The 16,291-nt window shown below is 43.4% G+C and overlaps 1 protein-coding gene across 1 annotated transcript in view; it reads right to left on the minus strand.

Annotated features, from left to right (window-relative positions):
• Positions 1-271: 271 nt before the first annotated feature.
• Positions 272-16,291, minus strand: part of LOC142311525 (14-3-3 protein beta/alpha-A) — a 42,912-nt gene continuing 26,892 nt past the window's right edge. Inside the window, exons 2-6 of the mRNA XM_075350033.1 lie at positions 14,238-14,539; positions 10,336-10,459; positions 5,554-5,717; positions 5,246-5,341; positions 272-2,740 (exon numbers count right to left, since the gene is read on the minus strand). Coding sequence (XP_075206148.1) covers positions 2,684-2,740; positions 5,246-5,341; positions 5,554-5,717; positions 10,336-10,459; positions 14,238-14,531 — 735 coding nt within the window. The 5' untranslated portion in view covers positions 14,532-14,539 and the 3' untranslated portion in view covers positions 272-2,683. The remainder of the gene's footprint in view (positions 2,741-5,245; positions 5,342-5,553; positions 5,718-10,335; positions 10,460-14,237; positions 14,540-16,291) is intronic.

A 16,291-nucleotide genomic window follows, 5' to 3' on the forward strand; every position in this document is an offset into this window, starting at 1 on the left:
GAGCTCAGAAAGTTAGCCTGCCCCGCATCACAGCTAATGTACGTCATGACAGTAAGCTAAGTCACATGGACACCTAGTCTGGGCAGTGAATCTCCTGCTAATAAAATACTCATTGTATTGAAATAGCAGCAGCCGAATAAATGACATCCCTGAAATCAGTGTCTCAGCTGCAACCTCATGCCATCCTCAGATTATGTACCGCAAACCTGACATTTTTAACAACTTTTCCCTTTTGTGAAAAACAGAGCAGTGAACACGCAGGACACGGAGGTAACATGGATTATTTATTTTGCTTGAATTGTTACATGTTCCTGATTATTCTGTGTAGGGTGAAACTAGAACTGTTGAAAATACATACACAAATTTGAGTACATCAATAACCATTTTTTTTTTTACTTTTTATTTTTTTTTGCGCTAGACTAAATTTTTCACAACCACGTGTGTGCTAGGTAATCAAACCAACACAGAAGCAAACCTTTAGGCAGAATACTGGTCAGTAAAAACAAAGCCAAAACAATAATAAAAAAAAAAAAATTAAAAAAAAAAAATAAAGAGCTACCAGATATACAGACAGGCTCAGTTCCACATTCACTACTGCATTTATAAAGCGCAAGTATTAACTGTATGTCTTGTTCGGAGACTGAAAGATCAGTGCATGGATTTTTGCCTTGAAGTAGACGGACGCTGAGAAAAAGATACAGCCAGGTGGAATGTAAAAAGTCGGAATGATGCTGTGACAGCCTGAACAGTGACTAACTAAATACAGTACTCTGCGCCGTAATAGGACTGAACAACTGATGTCGTAAATCTACGTCTAACTGCAAAAATGCCTAGAATATTGGTGATGAATAAGGACTCCCAAATCAGAGGAATGGAAAATAAACGAAACGTGTGAAAAAGTATCAAACTGGGCCATGCATTGAGGAGATTGTAACAAAAATCTGATAAATAAGGCAGTACGAGGATGGCTTTACTACTGCCAGGCGGCCATACTCCTGCCCGGTATAAGCCACGTAGCATTTTGGTCTTCAGAAAGACACTGCTTGAGAGGGATGCGCTGCCTGACAATACAAATTAGTGTCCCTATCAACTGGGTGGTCTCATAATTCAGCACTGGATTGGCGGCTTTTTAGAAGCTGAGACGTCATTCTGAATCAAAAACCAGTTTCAGACAACGCGGCTGCAGTTTAGCGGCAGTATTACATCAGCATTATTTGGTAAGTTTAATAGTGATATATGGCAATATATGTTCACTTAAAGAAAATTTTGAAAAATGGAATCAAAAAGCACGGGTAGAAAAAAAACCCTCAAAAACACTACACTAAATTTCTCCACCAACCCAAAGTGCAGCATTCAGGAGGCCCCTGGGTGTATCTGCCGGCTTCCTGCAGAGATCACATTTGTTCTTCGTTCACGTGGTCCCTGCAGCCAAACCGTAGCCTCATGAGTGATGCCGGCATGTATGGTATGCAATTGCTGAGAGTAGTGACGGGCTGCTGCAGGCATTTCATGGCTGAACACATGATTGCTGCAGGGAATAAGCAGTAACTGGAAGAACCAGTAGAGCAGCGCAACGGTGCTGGGATTTGATAGGCAAATATCTTTTTTAACCAGCTCTTGATTCCATTTTTCTAAGTCCTGGGAAAACTACTAAGCTGAACTGCGGGAGGGCATGCATGGAAGTAGCCTCAGGCCTGCTTATTAATCAGATTGTGATACATTCAGGAAGATCCCTTTAAAAAAAAAAAAAAAAAAATTTATACAGTGAGGGGGATGAAGAGAAAACAAAATACCCCCAGGAGGTGTGAATGAACAAGGGGCTGAATGGATTAAAAGAAGCAAAATGTAAACAGTTAAAATACTATGGCAAGGAAGAAAATGACCAGATTTCTATGATACTCCACAGCAGAGACTATGGGAAGACCTTACACATACGCTCTATTTTCTCCTTTCCAAATCTGACAGTCATTTATAGTTACCAATATCGGTGTACTTTACAGTATACCCTGTTTGAGCCCCTGATGTAAGAATTTCCGAATTTTTGTTTTTCCTTTAACACATAGTGGCAAAACAAAGTGCGCATCACACTAATAGAAAAACTCAATATGATTAAATATCCAAAAAAGACTTGATTATTATATTCAGGCTTACAAATTATATGTAATATTTAACTCAATCAAAAACAGATCATCGATACAGGAACAAAACACCATGGTATGAACCCAATCCACCCCGGGGGTTACAGTATGGTCACCAACATCCTGTAATACAGGTACAAAAGAATTGTACTTCGACTTTTTGTCCTAAAATAGGTTGTAATGTTCAGAGGGGCGTGGGGAGATGGGATCCTAAACTTAGAATGTTACTAGCAAAACCCCGTAATCACAGTGTTCAGTTAAAAAAAGACATAATTACATATTTAAATCATATATATGATATACAAGTAGAAATATATCATATATACAGGAGTATTAGAATGTATTTGTCCCGTAAAACACCTGAAAATTTTCCTCAAATCCACAAATTATTCTGCTACACGGAGGTTGTGAAAGTCGATGTACTATTCTAGTTACTGGTCGCACGAGGGGGTATACAATACAGAGTGACAGTGGAAAAAAAAAACAAGAAAAAAAAAAAAACAGAAAAAAAAAACAAAACGAGAAAAGTCGATGCGTGGCAGTTGTTAGTTGTCTCCCTCTACGTTGTCAGCCTCCTCGCTCTGGTGTTCTGAAGTCCATAGCTGGAAAACAAAGAGTCGCATTAGTGTGTGTCACCACTGAGATCACATCTAACCCTCCCCAACCAATATCTGCCAGCTGGATACATGCATCATCAGGCTGGCCATGTCCCATTTATGGTTTGGATCTACTCCAATTAACAGCAAACAAAATCCAGGCGAACCAGCTCCTTTCACTTCAGGTATGGCACCAACATATCTACTAATACTTGCTGCGTCATGTGCACGGATAGCGGTATTTTAATGAATAGGACAAATAACTACAGCCCAGCAGGCATCAGGCGAGAGGTCACCGGCCACACCCAAGTGAATGGAGCTTGAATACATCTTTAAAAAAGGGAACCTGTCACCAGATTTCTATAAACTGGCCACTACTACTGAGCCCTTACATCGGCATTCTGGAATTCTGTATATAAGAGCCCTAGGGGACGGTCCGGTCCAATGGGAGTCGCTGCTCTCTTGTCCGGCGCCTCCTTTCTCCTGCGATCTCAGTCCTCCTCCTACCTAGCCCAGTGTGGATAACACATCTACGTCATTCGCACAAGCAGACATTGTGGTCCTGCGCAGGCAAAGTTTGATCTGCCCAGCTGAGGGCCTATCAAAGTACTGTAATGCACAGGTGCAAGGAAAGGTTGAAGACCACCCACGCACGCGCACTACAATACTTTGCTCTGCTCTGAGCAGGGCAGATGAAAGTGCGCCTGTGTAGGACCTCAATGACGGCTAGTTTGTAAGAATTAGGCTGCGTTATGCACACGGGCCTCAGAAGGAGGACAGCGATTGCATGGAGAGGAGGCGCCAGAGCAGTGACACCCATCGGACCGGACCGCCCCTTAGGGGAGCATTATAAAAGTGTTTTTTACATTCTACACAGCAGCCTGGGCTCTTATGTAAAATATTCTGGAATGCTGTATATGACAGCTGTGGCCACACCTCAGTCGCCAAATCTGGTGACAGCATCCCTTTACATCTAAGTGACCTTTACTCAAAGAACGTTTTTCAAAGTAAATTATATTAGCTTGGGTGCCCCGATCTTCCAGTAGCTGCCCTATTCTGCGTGCCGACAGCTTTACCTCTAATCCTGTGCTCTGTACATGACCATAGCATAGTGTGAAGGCGGTCAGGTGCCTTTATTTCAATGGCTACGCCAGCCCCTTTGACTGTAATAGCAAAACAAGAAGGGACTGCCATAGCTAGCTATTGTAAACAGCATCAACCAGTCCCCTTTACACACTACTTTGGTCACCAGCCAACACAGGAAACGCGGTCCAGTCTCACGTATATGGTTGGGAGCAAAAAAAAAAAAAAAAAAAAAAAAAAAAAAAAAAAAGGGGTTGCAATCACTGGATCAGGACATCTAGGTCAAGAGTAGCATATCAGAATATTTCAACCATTTCTGGCTTTTCTTTAGGTGCCCTTTCTGCCTAAAAAACCCATTTTAACAAACCAGGTGCCAAAACACACATCACTGAAATGAAGTGTCAGCTTGTATTTGGACTATACTATGGAGGCTGCCAAAAAAGTTCAATGTGGCAAAAATCTGGCATTATGGCATAACAGGAGTTCTGGATTGCACTGGAAGCTAGATTTTGCCTCTACTACAGAGTGAAGTTAGTAAAAGCCACCTGCACAAATATAGCAGAATCACAGGCAGGAAGGCATTTACAGCGGCAGGAAGGCAACCTTTGAACTTGTCTACATTTTATTGCATTTCATCTCTGAACATAACCCTGTCAGGGCTAGAGATTACACATAAGCTGTGCAAATATGTAGACGTGCATCAGAAATGGCCTAGTGAGACATCGCCGCAAGTCATTCTCTAAGGCTAAGTTCACACATCCTGTGTTTTCAATCCGTCAGGTCCGTCAGCAACGGATCAGTCATTTTCAAGATGTCAACTGATGCAACTGATGTGTTTTTCACAGGAATCCTGTGAAAAAACGGATCAGTTGCGTCCGTTACATCCGCTGTGCGTCCGTTTTTTGACGGATCAGTCATGATCCGTCTGTGTTTGGGACAGCCCAGTGGGCGTGCCAAGCATGCTGGGCATGCTCAGTAGAGCATGACGGAATCCTGCGCTGGATTCCGTTGTAAGACGGATTACGACGGAATCCAGCACCATAGACATGCATTACAAGCTTGACGGATGGCGACGGATTCCTGCGCGGCGCGTTAATTTTGACGGCCCGAAAAACGTTACATTCTGCGTTGCTCTCCGCTCGGCGGTCAGTCAAAAACGACGGACCGCGACGCAGCGGATGCAACGCAGGGTCATCAGTCGCAATCCGTCACTAATAGAAGTCTATGGGGAAATACAGGATTCCTGCAAAATATTTTGCAGTTTTCCGTAATTCCTCAAGGCTACGGATTGTGACTGATGCAAAACACAGGATGTGTGAACTTAGCCTAACAGAAAACACGTGCACTTACCACTCCCATATGGGCGGTCACTGAGCTGTCCGCAGATCTGACCCCTGCCTAAATGGCTTCAGAGGAGCTCATACTTACTGTAAGATTGTCCCTTAGTAGCTGCATGATAAGAGTGCTGTCTTTATAGGACTCCTCATTCAATGTGTCCAGTTCAGCTATCGCCTCATCAAATGCCTGGAAAGACAATTGTTCACTATTAAACATGGGCCGCCTGCAAGATAAACCTCAGCCAAGTGCCAGAGGTATCTATATTATGGCCAACCAAAAAAAGGTCAAAGATTTTGGAAAACACATTTTCGGCAAAGACTGGCAGGCGTAATAAATAGCACCGCTATACTATCAGCTGTAAATTACTATGAAAATAACAAGGTACACGAGACACTTACGGATTTTGCTAGACTGCAGGCTTTTTCTGGGGAGTTGAGGATTTCATAGTAGAAGACGGAGAAGTTTAGGGCCAGTCCAAGTCGAATAGGATGTGTCGGCTGCATCTCGCTCTTACTAATTTCAAAAGCTTCTTGGTACGCTTGCTGGGAGTTGGCTACAGTACCTACAAGAGAAAAAAGGGTTAGCCCAAAATGACAGATGTACATACCTGATAATACATTTTCTGTTCTTTCACAAGTGGTCAAAAAAGAAGAAAACTCAAAGCCATGACTTAACCCCTCCCTACATTGGATGTACTTGTATGACCAATGTTAGATGCTTGAGAATGATGCAGGCTCAGGATCATCACTTGCTGCGGTCACCCTCTGACACCTAATTTAAGGATTCACGGGGCAAGATGCTCCACACACCTATTGCCACCATATGCCAATGGGTTGCCGAGGCTGCCCAGGACCTGCCATGGTACTGCTTCAGTGAAGATGTGGCTTAATAAAACAAGGATTTTCTCTTTACAAACGTTGTCATTACAAATCGTCCCTAAAAACAAGGCTGGCTATGTCTATCGAAAAAGAAAAGATATGGCAAAAATAAAGTTGTAAAAAAAACCTGAAAAATCGCCCAGTCAGGAAGGGGTTACTAGGAGATGGGAAATCTCAGTTTAACCAATCCAATAGCTGCCAGGGTTAAGGCTTGCTTCTGGTAAATTCATACCATGATGATTTGTGCATTGCGCTTTGTGGACTGAAGCATTGATTGCTCAGCCATACCCCAGTGACCCTTGTGCCCCTCCCGAGTGTCATTTGTAGAAGTCAATCAATTTCGACCTCACCATATACCTATAATGTGATTGGCTGCATTTTAAAGACAGTAAAATAAGCATATGTAATCCAGGTCACCTTGGCAGATCATTCTAGTGTCTAATGCCCACTAGGGGGAGCAATTACATTACATTTCATTAGCGTTCCTAGAAGACTCCAATCCAGGATTTAGTTTTTAAATGCCACCACAGTAAGGGGAACACAACAGAGACCACTGTCTTTTCTGATGGTACACTTTAAAATGACCATTGAAAAAAAAATAAAGGGCTTATATGTAATCTCCTTTGTTGCTAAATATTTGTCAAACCAAAAATTCCATTTGACAATTTAGTATATTCATTGCTACCATTAAACCAATTCAATATCCTGACACGACCCCCCAATAAAGTGCATCACACTACTATATTTTGTGTTAAATGTTAGAACAATGACAATTTGCATTGTAACAGAAAAATTCAATACATTTTATATCCATATACAAACGCATACAGACACTACTCACAAAAAGTTAGGGATATTTAGCTTTGGGGTGAAATTTCAGGTTGATCCTAAAGTGCACTCTAACCTATTCAGGTGACCTTCATAGCTTTTTTACTGCACATATTTGACTATTCAAAATTTCAGTGCTTTTTTCACAACTTGCTGTTGCAAACGAGGAGCTTCGTGGCAAAAGTCACGTGTTTAATCCATGAATTGCCCAACACATTTCAGGCTTAGCTAGAAATGGTATTTAAAACAGTCACTCATCATGCTGCTCACATTTTGACATGGAAACCAAGACGACAACAGCAATCGATCAGCAGTACCCTGTCATTGTGAGGCTTCAAGCAGGATGTGCTCAGACGGAAGTGGCCACTGAGCTTAGAGTGTCATCAGCAAGTTTCAACAGAAATACAGAGAGACTGGAAGAGTCACAGAAGTGGACGTCCTTTGGCCACATCCCACACTGAAGAGGGCTTCATTGGGAACAATACACTTCAGAATGATGAGTGCTGCGCGGGTGTGTATAATTAAATAAATATATCTATAGATATCTAAATATATCTATAGATATCTATATATATCTATATATATATATCTATCTATCTATATCTATATATCTATATCTATATATATATTTTTTTTTTTTCGGGGAAAAATATTTTAAAAGGGTCCATTTAAACTGGAAGATTATGAACAAACGCTCCTAGGAGCACATTTCACAATAATCTTACACCATAAACAGGCTGACAGTTACCCGTTGAACAAGTTCAGTGGAGGAAATGATCTTTTGTGCTGCACAAGAGAATTGTTCTCGGCAGCACATGTAAAGGCTCATTTAGACATTCATGAAAATGGGTCCATGCTCAGACTGGCCACAGATCTCCTGACCTGATCTCAGCAGCCTTATTGGCATATATGGGGCAGCTCAACTCAGGTCAGGAGACCCGTGGCTAGTCTGTACACTGTGGGGAAAACATGGACAGATTTTCACGGATGTCTGAATGAGCCCTAAACAGGACTCTCATTGAACCAAAACAATGGCAGCCTACGTACATTATCTATTATAGATCACTCAGTGCGAATTGATGAGCAGGTCTGCCTGTTAACAAAGGCAGTCGTTTAATGTCACAAGTTGGGGTAGTGTACACTCGACTTACAGTAAGTAAAAATAACTGACTGTAGAGACTAACGCAGAACTCAATCTCACCTTTTTATCAGACCCAGTATCTATTAAATAAAACTCTAGTCTTGTACATTGCAATCCAGCTCACCGCCACCTGACCTGGTCATCGCCCCTGCCGTGGACCACAAAGTAAGCACTGAATCAAGTAATCCATGAAAAATCACTTAGGCCCTGTGCACACGCTGTGGTTTGACGCAGCTTTGTTTTTTGTTTGTTTGGTTTTTGTTTTGTTTTTTAAATCTGCATCCAAAATCCAAATCTGCATGCCTCTTCTGAAGCCAGCAAAGCTTTTGGGATTTTAGATTTGCTGTGCCCATGGTGCGTGTTTATTCCCGTGCAGAATTTGATGCAGAGAAAATACATGCAACATATCAATTATTGGTCAGGTTTAGCGTTTTGTTTTTTCATTTTTCACCCATTGACTGTCTTGATGGCCCAAAACCCCAAATCTGCAGCGTGTGCACATAGCCTTAAAGGGAACCTGTCATCAGAAATTTAGCTATAAAGCTAAAAGTTCCCCCCTCTGCAGCTCCTGGGCTGCATTCTAGGAAGCTTCCTATAGTTTTTTTGGCCCCTTTTATTCCAAAATAAATACTTTGTAAACTGGTACCTTTTCGTATGGAAATTTCTAAAATCGTCCATGGGGGCGGGCTGCCTGGGGTCCGTTGTTGTCCTCCTGCAGATTTATGCCGCCCCCGAACGCTGAATTTCGAAAGCTCATGACGCCGCCCCTGGGTGCCCGTGGTCCCGCGCATGCGCTGTTACACTGTAGCGGTGCCGTGCACTGCGTGCACGGTGACCGCTAGTGACGCTTTGCGCGGGCACGAGGTTATGGGCGGCGCTGTGAGTGTCATCAGTAAGTGCCGCCCATAACCTCGTGACCGCACTTTCCCCTATGACTCCAGCGTTTTGCGCAAGCGCTCGCTGGCCTGATGCCCGGACGTCCGCTCCTCCCATCTATTTCCTGCTGCTGAGCAGGATGGGAAGGAGGGGACGCCCATGGACGATTTTAGAAATTTCCATACGAAAAGGTACCAGTTTACAAAGTATTTATTTTGGAATAAAAGGGGCCAAAAAAACTATAGGAAGCTTCCTAGAATGCAGCCCAGGAGCTGCAGAGGGGGGAACTATTAGCTTTATAGCTAAATTTCTGATGACAGGTTCCCTTTAAAAGTACTCATTGTCATCCATGTGCTTTCCATCTTTAAACTTGCAATGAGTAGGAATAGCTGATTTTTTGTTTGGCTTTTTATAAAATACAAAAAAAAAAAATCAGATTTAACACCGACATTAAGAACTGATTTTGTACAAAACACTGATGAAAAGTCAGTCCGTTTTTGGTTTGTAATTGTGTGCGACAAATCTCAGACTTCTGAAGGAGATTTCAATAGTATGAATCAGCTCACCGTGGAAAAAGCTCAGTCTTGATTTCGTCCTGGAGCACGGACAGGCACTGCCACAGCCCAAAATAATGCAAAAGATGAGGATGTCCAGCTCTTCAGGCAAAAAAATCACGTCTTTATTTTATCATGCAGACACAAAGAATGACATGACCAGCACAACGCGTTTCAGGTGAAAGCACTCACCCTTAATCATGAACATGATAAAATAAAGACGTGATTTTTTTGCCTGAAGAGCTGGACATCCTCATCTTTTGCATTCTGAAGGAGACCCTATTTATATATAAACCAAGAATTTAAACACCAGGAGATTGAACCCTTCTACATCTGTACTGTATTGGCATATGGCGGATAGGTTTCGGCTATTCCAGCTGGATTTATGTGCAGAAAGGCCAAAGCATATTATAATAACAGCAACGTGAATAAGATTTGTAAAGAAAATGACCTTTAGTGTAGATGGTAAATCTAAAGCATCTCAATTTATACAGTGTTATTTCACCATGGATGGATGGATGCACAAGGCAAAATCTATGCCATAGCAGTGCAACAACTCTGAAACTAAGATTGTGATGCAGGTTTGACTCAATATGAAATCGTGAATGGAAACTTCATTGTTTAAAAGCTATTTAATCAATGGGATGAACAATGTCATCGATGTTTAGGCAGACACTGGGCTAATTTGGTTATTGAAATAAGCAGCCAACCAGCCCTCCTTCATACTGCTCCAATCGGGCCAAGCGCAGAATTAAATGTGAAGCAGCCGAGCCCTGGAATGGAGTGGTAAGTGGAGGAATAGGGCTGGATAATAGGACGACACTAGTCAGCCATGAAACTTACAAGTGTTGTCAAATGCTACTGAACGTATTTAGAACGACTCCTGCGACTGCAGAACCTCACCTTGTTTCTGATCCCCGCTGGCTACTTCTGAAAGGTACCGGTAATAATCCCCTTTCATTTTCAGATAGAAAACCTTGCTCTCGGGTGGAGTGGCATTTGCAATCAGATGCTTGTCCAGCAGGCACTGCAGATCGAAAGAACAGTCAATAATATCCTCATTTTATGCAGCATGGGCTCTTTCAAATTAAAGTAAGAATTACCTAAACTAAAAAGGAGGAAACAATACAATAAATGGATTTGTTGAGTTAACATTTTATGAGTTGCAGTAGCATTGCAAAACCAGTAAGTGGCGCTGCAGTAGTTATCAGGCAGAAAAGCATAAAAGCATTCCGTAATTAGGCCGAATGCACACAATGCAGATAATACCTAAAAGAATATAAAGTAAGAGTGTAACAAAAAGAATGGATAAAGCAGTGTGAGATTTTGCTATGCTATTGTAGAAATGCTACATTAAAGCAATGGGTGTAATTTTTTTTTATTATTCTTGGAATCATGTTCCATCCAATTGCAATATCTGCAGATCCCCAAAATCCTATAGAATGTAAGCCCGCAAGGGCAGGGTCCTCTTCCCTCTGTACTAGTCTGTCTATTGTAATTTTAATATGTATTCTGTATGTACAGTACCATAGAATCAATGGTGCTCTACAAAAAAAAAAAAAAAACCAGAAGAAGACACAGAAGAAGACACAGAAGAAGACACAGAAGAAGACACAGAAGAAGACACAGAAGAAGACACAGAAGAAGACACAGAAGAAGACACAGAAGAAGACACAGAAGAAGACACAGAAGAAGACTATATGAATAAATTCGTATTTATTATTATTATTATTATTAATGTAAAAATCCACCACAATATCTAAAAGTTGTAGATTTTGCTGAATTTTACAAGCAGACCTGTAGCAACGTAAAGGAAATCTAAAACTGTACACTGCCACCCAGACAACAGCTACAAACCAGGGCGGGGTGGGGAGTGGGAGAAGAATCCTCCCGTGGCAATGCGGCCTCTCCATATAGTCGGCCTGATACGTCTCATCACATAGGTACAAAGGGCAAAGCAGCACTGCCCTAGGTGCACCAGAAGTAGTTTTCCCTTTTTATTGGTATTTTTTGCTGGGGAACAGATTTTACACAGTGAAAACCCAATAAAAATAGTGTAATTGTTGTTGCAATTGCCAAGAATGCTTTTAAATTATTGAATTACAAGGGGGGAAAATAAAATCAGGCAGGATGTTGTACCATTTGTAAATTGAAAATAAGAGGCAGTTGTCTCCCAAGTACCGTGTTTCCCCGAAAGTAGGACCCCCCCGAAAGTAAGGCAGGGTGGGGGTTTCGGGGGGGGTCCGCCAATGTAGGGCACCCCCCGATTGTAAGGCAGGGTAGCGGGGGGCCCGGGGAATGTAAGACCGCCTATGGGTGGGGTCACTGGGGACAGTATGGCCGCATATGGGTGGGGTCCCTGGGGAAAGTACAGGAACTTACCGCTCGATGCTGCTCGATACCTTCCTGCTCGATCAGCCTGTTCGTCACAGGCTCCCTGCTGGCCATCAGCTCGAGCTGTGATTGGCCAGTCAGCCGGCTCGCAGCTGATTGGCCGAATCAGCCGCGACGTCACTGCCTGCAGGCTCGCTCCGATTGGTCCAGCGTCCCCGGCATACGAATCGTCAGCCCGGCACCGCAGATGAGATCGGAACAGAAGGAAAGTAACGGTAAGTTCCGAAACTCTCTCTCTCTGTGTGTGTGTGTGTGTACGGTATGTGTATGGGTGCCGTATGGGGCTGTATGGGGCTGTATGTGTCAGTGTGTGTGTGTGTGTACGGTACCGGTACGATATGTGTGTGGGTGCCGTGTGGGGCTGTACCGGTACCGTATGTGTCAGTGTGTGTGGTGGCAGAGTGGGGGGCAGAACCACTGTATGGGGAGGCTGCAGGGGGGAGGATGGGGTGGATGCCGGACTCTCAAACAATGGGGAGGCTGCAGGGGGGAGGATGGGGTGGATGCCGGACTCTCAAACAATGGGGAGGCTGCAGGGGGGAGGATGGGGTGGATGCCGGACTCTCAAACAATGGGGAGGCTGCAGGGGGGAGGATGGGGTGGATGCCAGACTGTGAAACAATGGGGAGGCTGCAGGCCTGTTAATAAATGTTAATTTTATTGTTAAAAAAAAATATTTTTTTTTCCAATGTAAGGCCTCCCCCGAAAGTAAGGCAGGGTGGGACTTTTGGGGGTAAAATTAATGTAAGACAGGGCCTTACTTTCGGGGAAACACGGTATATGGGAGGGATCCCCTGCAGGATCAGATAGAGCTGGTGAATAAATGAATTAGAAGGTGGACACACAATGGACTATATTTAGAGACGACATCAGTGAGAATGAGAAAAATGCCCCTGCTGTGGATTCATACTACTACCTTCATGCCAAGTGCAACCAATAGCGAGCAAAATGCTATTAAAAGATGCAGAGAACAAGTATTTCTATAGCAACAAAAATATGCACAGATTAACCACTTGTATGCCAGGATGGTGGAATCGGGTAAAATGCCACACTCTTGTAATTAATAAGTCAGGAAAACTCTAGTGAATCATTTGTCAGCCCATTCAGAAGTGGTGATGTGGCCGGACGCCATGGACCACTACTGAGTAACAGAAGACAGCTTGCCGCTGACAGCACTGGACGCGTGGGCTCCTTGCAGGGCGTAATAGGAAGGTGTCTGATGAATCCTGCATTTTTTTATTCGAGCAGCATGACGTAGCGCAATCCTTAGCTGTGTAGGCCAAGCCTTATAGCTGCCCAAAGGTCATGCTTTTGGCAGGCAATAGTAGTAAGGGACCCCTAGATTGTGCTGCTGATATCTGTATCTTGTCTGACACATTTCTCTCTGAAATAATAAATATCCTACAGAAATCCCGGCTCAGCTGACAGCCATCTGCCCTATGAATGCCCAGCTCTTGACAGTGAGATATCCAACAATGTAAGGATTCAGGAACGTTAGCATCAATACGTGAGAATCAGCTAATTGTCTAAGAGCCACCCCTCCCCCCATTTGCACTGTGCTGTTCTCCACAATCACCTGCCACAAAACCTGTAGGCTGCACACTCGCTCTGCGGACAGCTCCACTTCCCAACCCCCCCATAAACATTACGGAATACGTGGGTCAGCCATGCAATCGTGTTTGAAAAAGCTCTGTGCCAGATAAAACCAATAGTGGCTTATTTCACTTGACAACAAAGGTTCAGGCATGTTGAAATTCAATATGCCCAATCCTTTTTTCCTTTCCCCCCAACATAGGCTGAACAAATGTTGACTGAACGTCAAATTCCAATTAGATGGTCAAAGGGTTCTGCTGACCTACATCTCATTTGTCCTCAACATCACATATAATGTATAGTGAGATGTGACATGTGTATGTGCAGTACTCCAATAGGAACTGAAGGCCAGAAAGTTATTATATAAAGAGGAAGAAACCCTCCCGACACAAGATTAATGGTGATGCGTGTACTGGGGCCCGATCAATATGAGGAACAAAGGTCACAATATTCGTAGTCTATGGACCATGTGTCAGTGTCCGAATACCTGGGCTACATAGTGATGCTATACCACCAGATAAGGTTCTACATGCTTTTTCCCCTAGACTCTGGGGGTATTTCATCACATCTTGGAGATCCTAAAAAAAAATCTGACATTTTCCCCATAGATTTCAGCTACCAGAGTACACACACCCTGCTGAACGGCCTATACAGAGATAAGCCTGTCTCCAATATGGCAGTCCACAAGGAACAGGTTTAGAAGTGAAAACTAGATAGCCACAATAAAATAAACCCCATTTCTAATTATCTATGTACTAATATCTATCAGTAAATTAAATACATCACACATTCCCTTTATTATCAGCCGTGCATATTACCAAAACATCTGTGCAGATTTCTTTCAGCTCATCCTCAATCTTCTCACGGTATTCATGTGCCATCTGCTGCTTTTTCTCATTTCCTTCGGTCTTTGTCTCGATGCTGGAGACCACGCGCCAAGAGGACCGGCGGGCACCTACAACGTTTTTGTAGGCAACAGAGAGCAGGTTCCTCTCCTCGTTAGAGAGCTCGCCTCCCTGCTCAGTCACAGCTTTCATGGCAGCAGCCATGTCGTCGTAGCGCTCGGCCTGCTCAGCCAGCTTGGCCTTCTGTACCAGTTCACTCTTGTCCATGATGAAATCTATTTGGAGACAAATGTGGGACACTTAATGTGTGTTCTGTGACAAATAGTGGGACAAAAAAAATAAAAAAAAAATTGAACAGAAGTTAATTGAGTGTTAACACTAGTTATGAGACATGCTGACAAATAATAAAACCAATTGTTTCCACTATACCTTACATGTTACAGTCTGAAGGTTAGGCCTAAGCCACACGGCATGAAAATCGGAGCGAGTGGAGTGTGATAAAACATGGCATTCCACTGGGACCAATATTAGCCTATGTGCCAGCACCCATGAGCAATTATTTTCTCAGCCCTAATCAGACCGAGAAAACAATCGCAGCATGCTATGAGTGTAATGCAAGACTCTCTCGCACCCATTCAAGTCTATGGGGAGAGAAAAAAGCCACACTGCATTCGCACAACACCAGTGTACTGCGAGTGCAGTGAGAATGGCAATAGCCGGCTACGGAGGAGAGAGGGAGATAAATTCCTCCCGCCCCTCCTCAGCACTAGACCCCGCCCCCTCCTCAGCGCCAGCGCATAGTCCCCTGTGTGGCCCCGGCCTTAAAGGAGTCTTGTCACCCAAACTGACAGTATAAGCTAAGCACATAGCCCTGTACAGGAAACACCCCGATAGTGATCTAATCGCCTTTCTACACAGCAGAAACTGAAGCTTGGTAGAGCCAAATATCTCAGAGCACTGTTCTGCCTGCAGATTTGTCATGCCTTGCCTTCTTCACTGATGATGGCTTCATCTTTCTCTGCCCTCCGTGCGCGCTCCAGCACTGTCAATCACCAGTGAAGAAGGAGGGGCATGCAAATCCTGTGGGCGGAATGGTGTACCGAGCTCCTTATTCACAGCAAGGGAGCATCCAGCTCCTCAATTAGCATTATGATTAACCCCTTCCCGCCATGGCCATTTTCCATTTTGTGCTTTTATTTTTTCCTCCCCTTCTGCCAAGAGTCATAAATTATTTTTCCAGCAATATAGCCATATGAAGGCTTGATGTTTTGCGGGATGAGTTGTACTTTTGAATGACACCATTCATTCTGCCCCATATTGTACTGGAAAACGAGGGGAAAAAATTCCAATTGCGGTTAAACTAAATGTACCATGTTCACTACATAGTAAAGCTGACCTGGCATTGCGATTCCCCAGGTCGGTTCGGGTTTCTAGATGTCAAACATGTAGTTTTTTTTAATTCAAGTGGTGAAAAAAAATATTCAGAAACCAGTAAAAAAAAAAAAAAAAAAAAAAAAAAAAAAATGGTTACTTACCGTAAATTCTTTTTCTTATAGTTCCGTATTGGGAAACCCAGACCATGGTGTTTAGCTTCTGCCTCCGGAGGACACACAAAGTACTACACTTAAAAGTGTAGCTCCTCCCTCTGAGCTTATACACCCCCTGGTAGCCAGTCCTAGCCAGTTTAGTGCAAAAGCTGAAGGAGAATAGCCACCCACAAGTAGAACAGAGTAAGAAACGGAACAACCGGAGACTCTGTCCACGACAACAGCCGGTGATAACACACGGAACAAGAAAATTGCCAACAGGCAACAGGGAGGGAGCTGGGTCTCCCAATACGGAACTATAAGAAAAAGAATTTACGGTAAGTAACAAAATTCTCTTTTTCTTTATCGTTCCTTTGGGAGACCCAGACCATGGGGCGTTCCAAAGCAGTCCCTGGGTGGGAATAGACAGAAAAAACTAAGAAGTAGGCAGAACCTAACTTCACAAGTGGGCGACAGCCGCCTGAAGGATGCGTCTGCCCA

This window comes from Anomaloglossus baeobatrachus, chromosome 5 (assembly GCF_048569485.1).
Source record: "Anomaloglossus baeobatrachus isolate aAnoBae1 chromosome 5, aAnoBae1.hap1, whole genome shotgun sequence".
NCBI lineage: Eukaryota > Metazoa > Chordata > Amphibia > Anura > Aromobatidae > Anomaloglossus > Anomaloglossus baeobatrachus.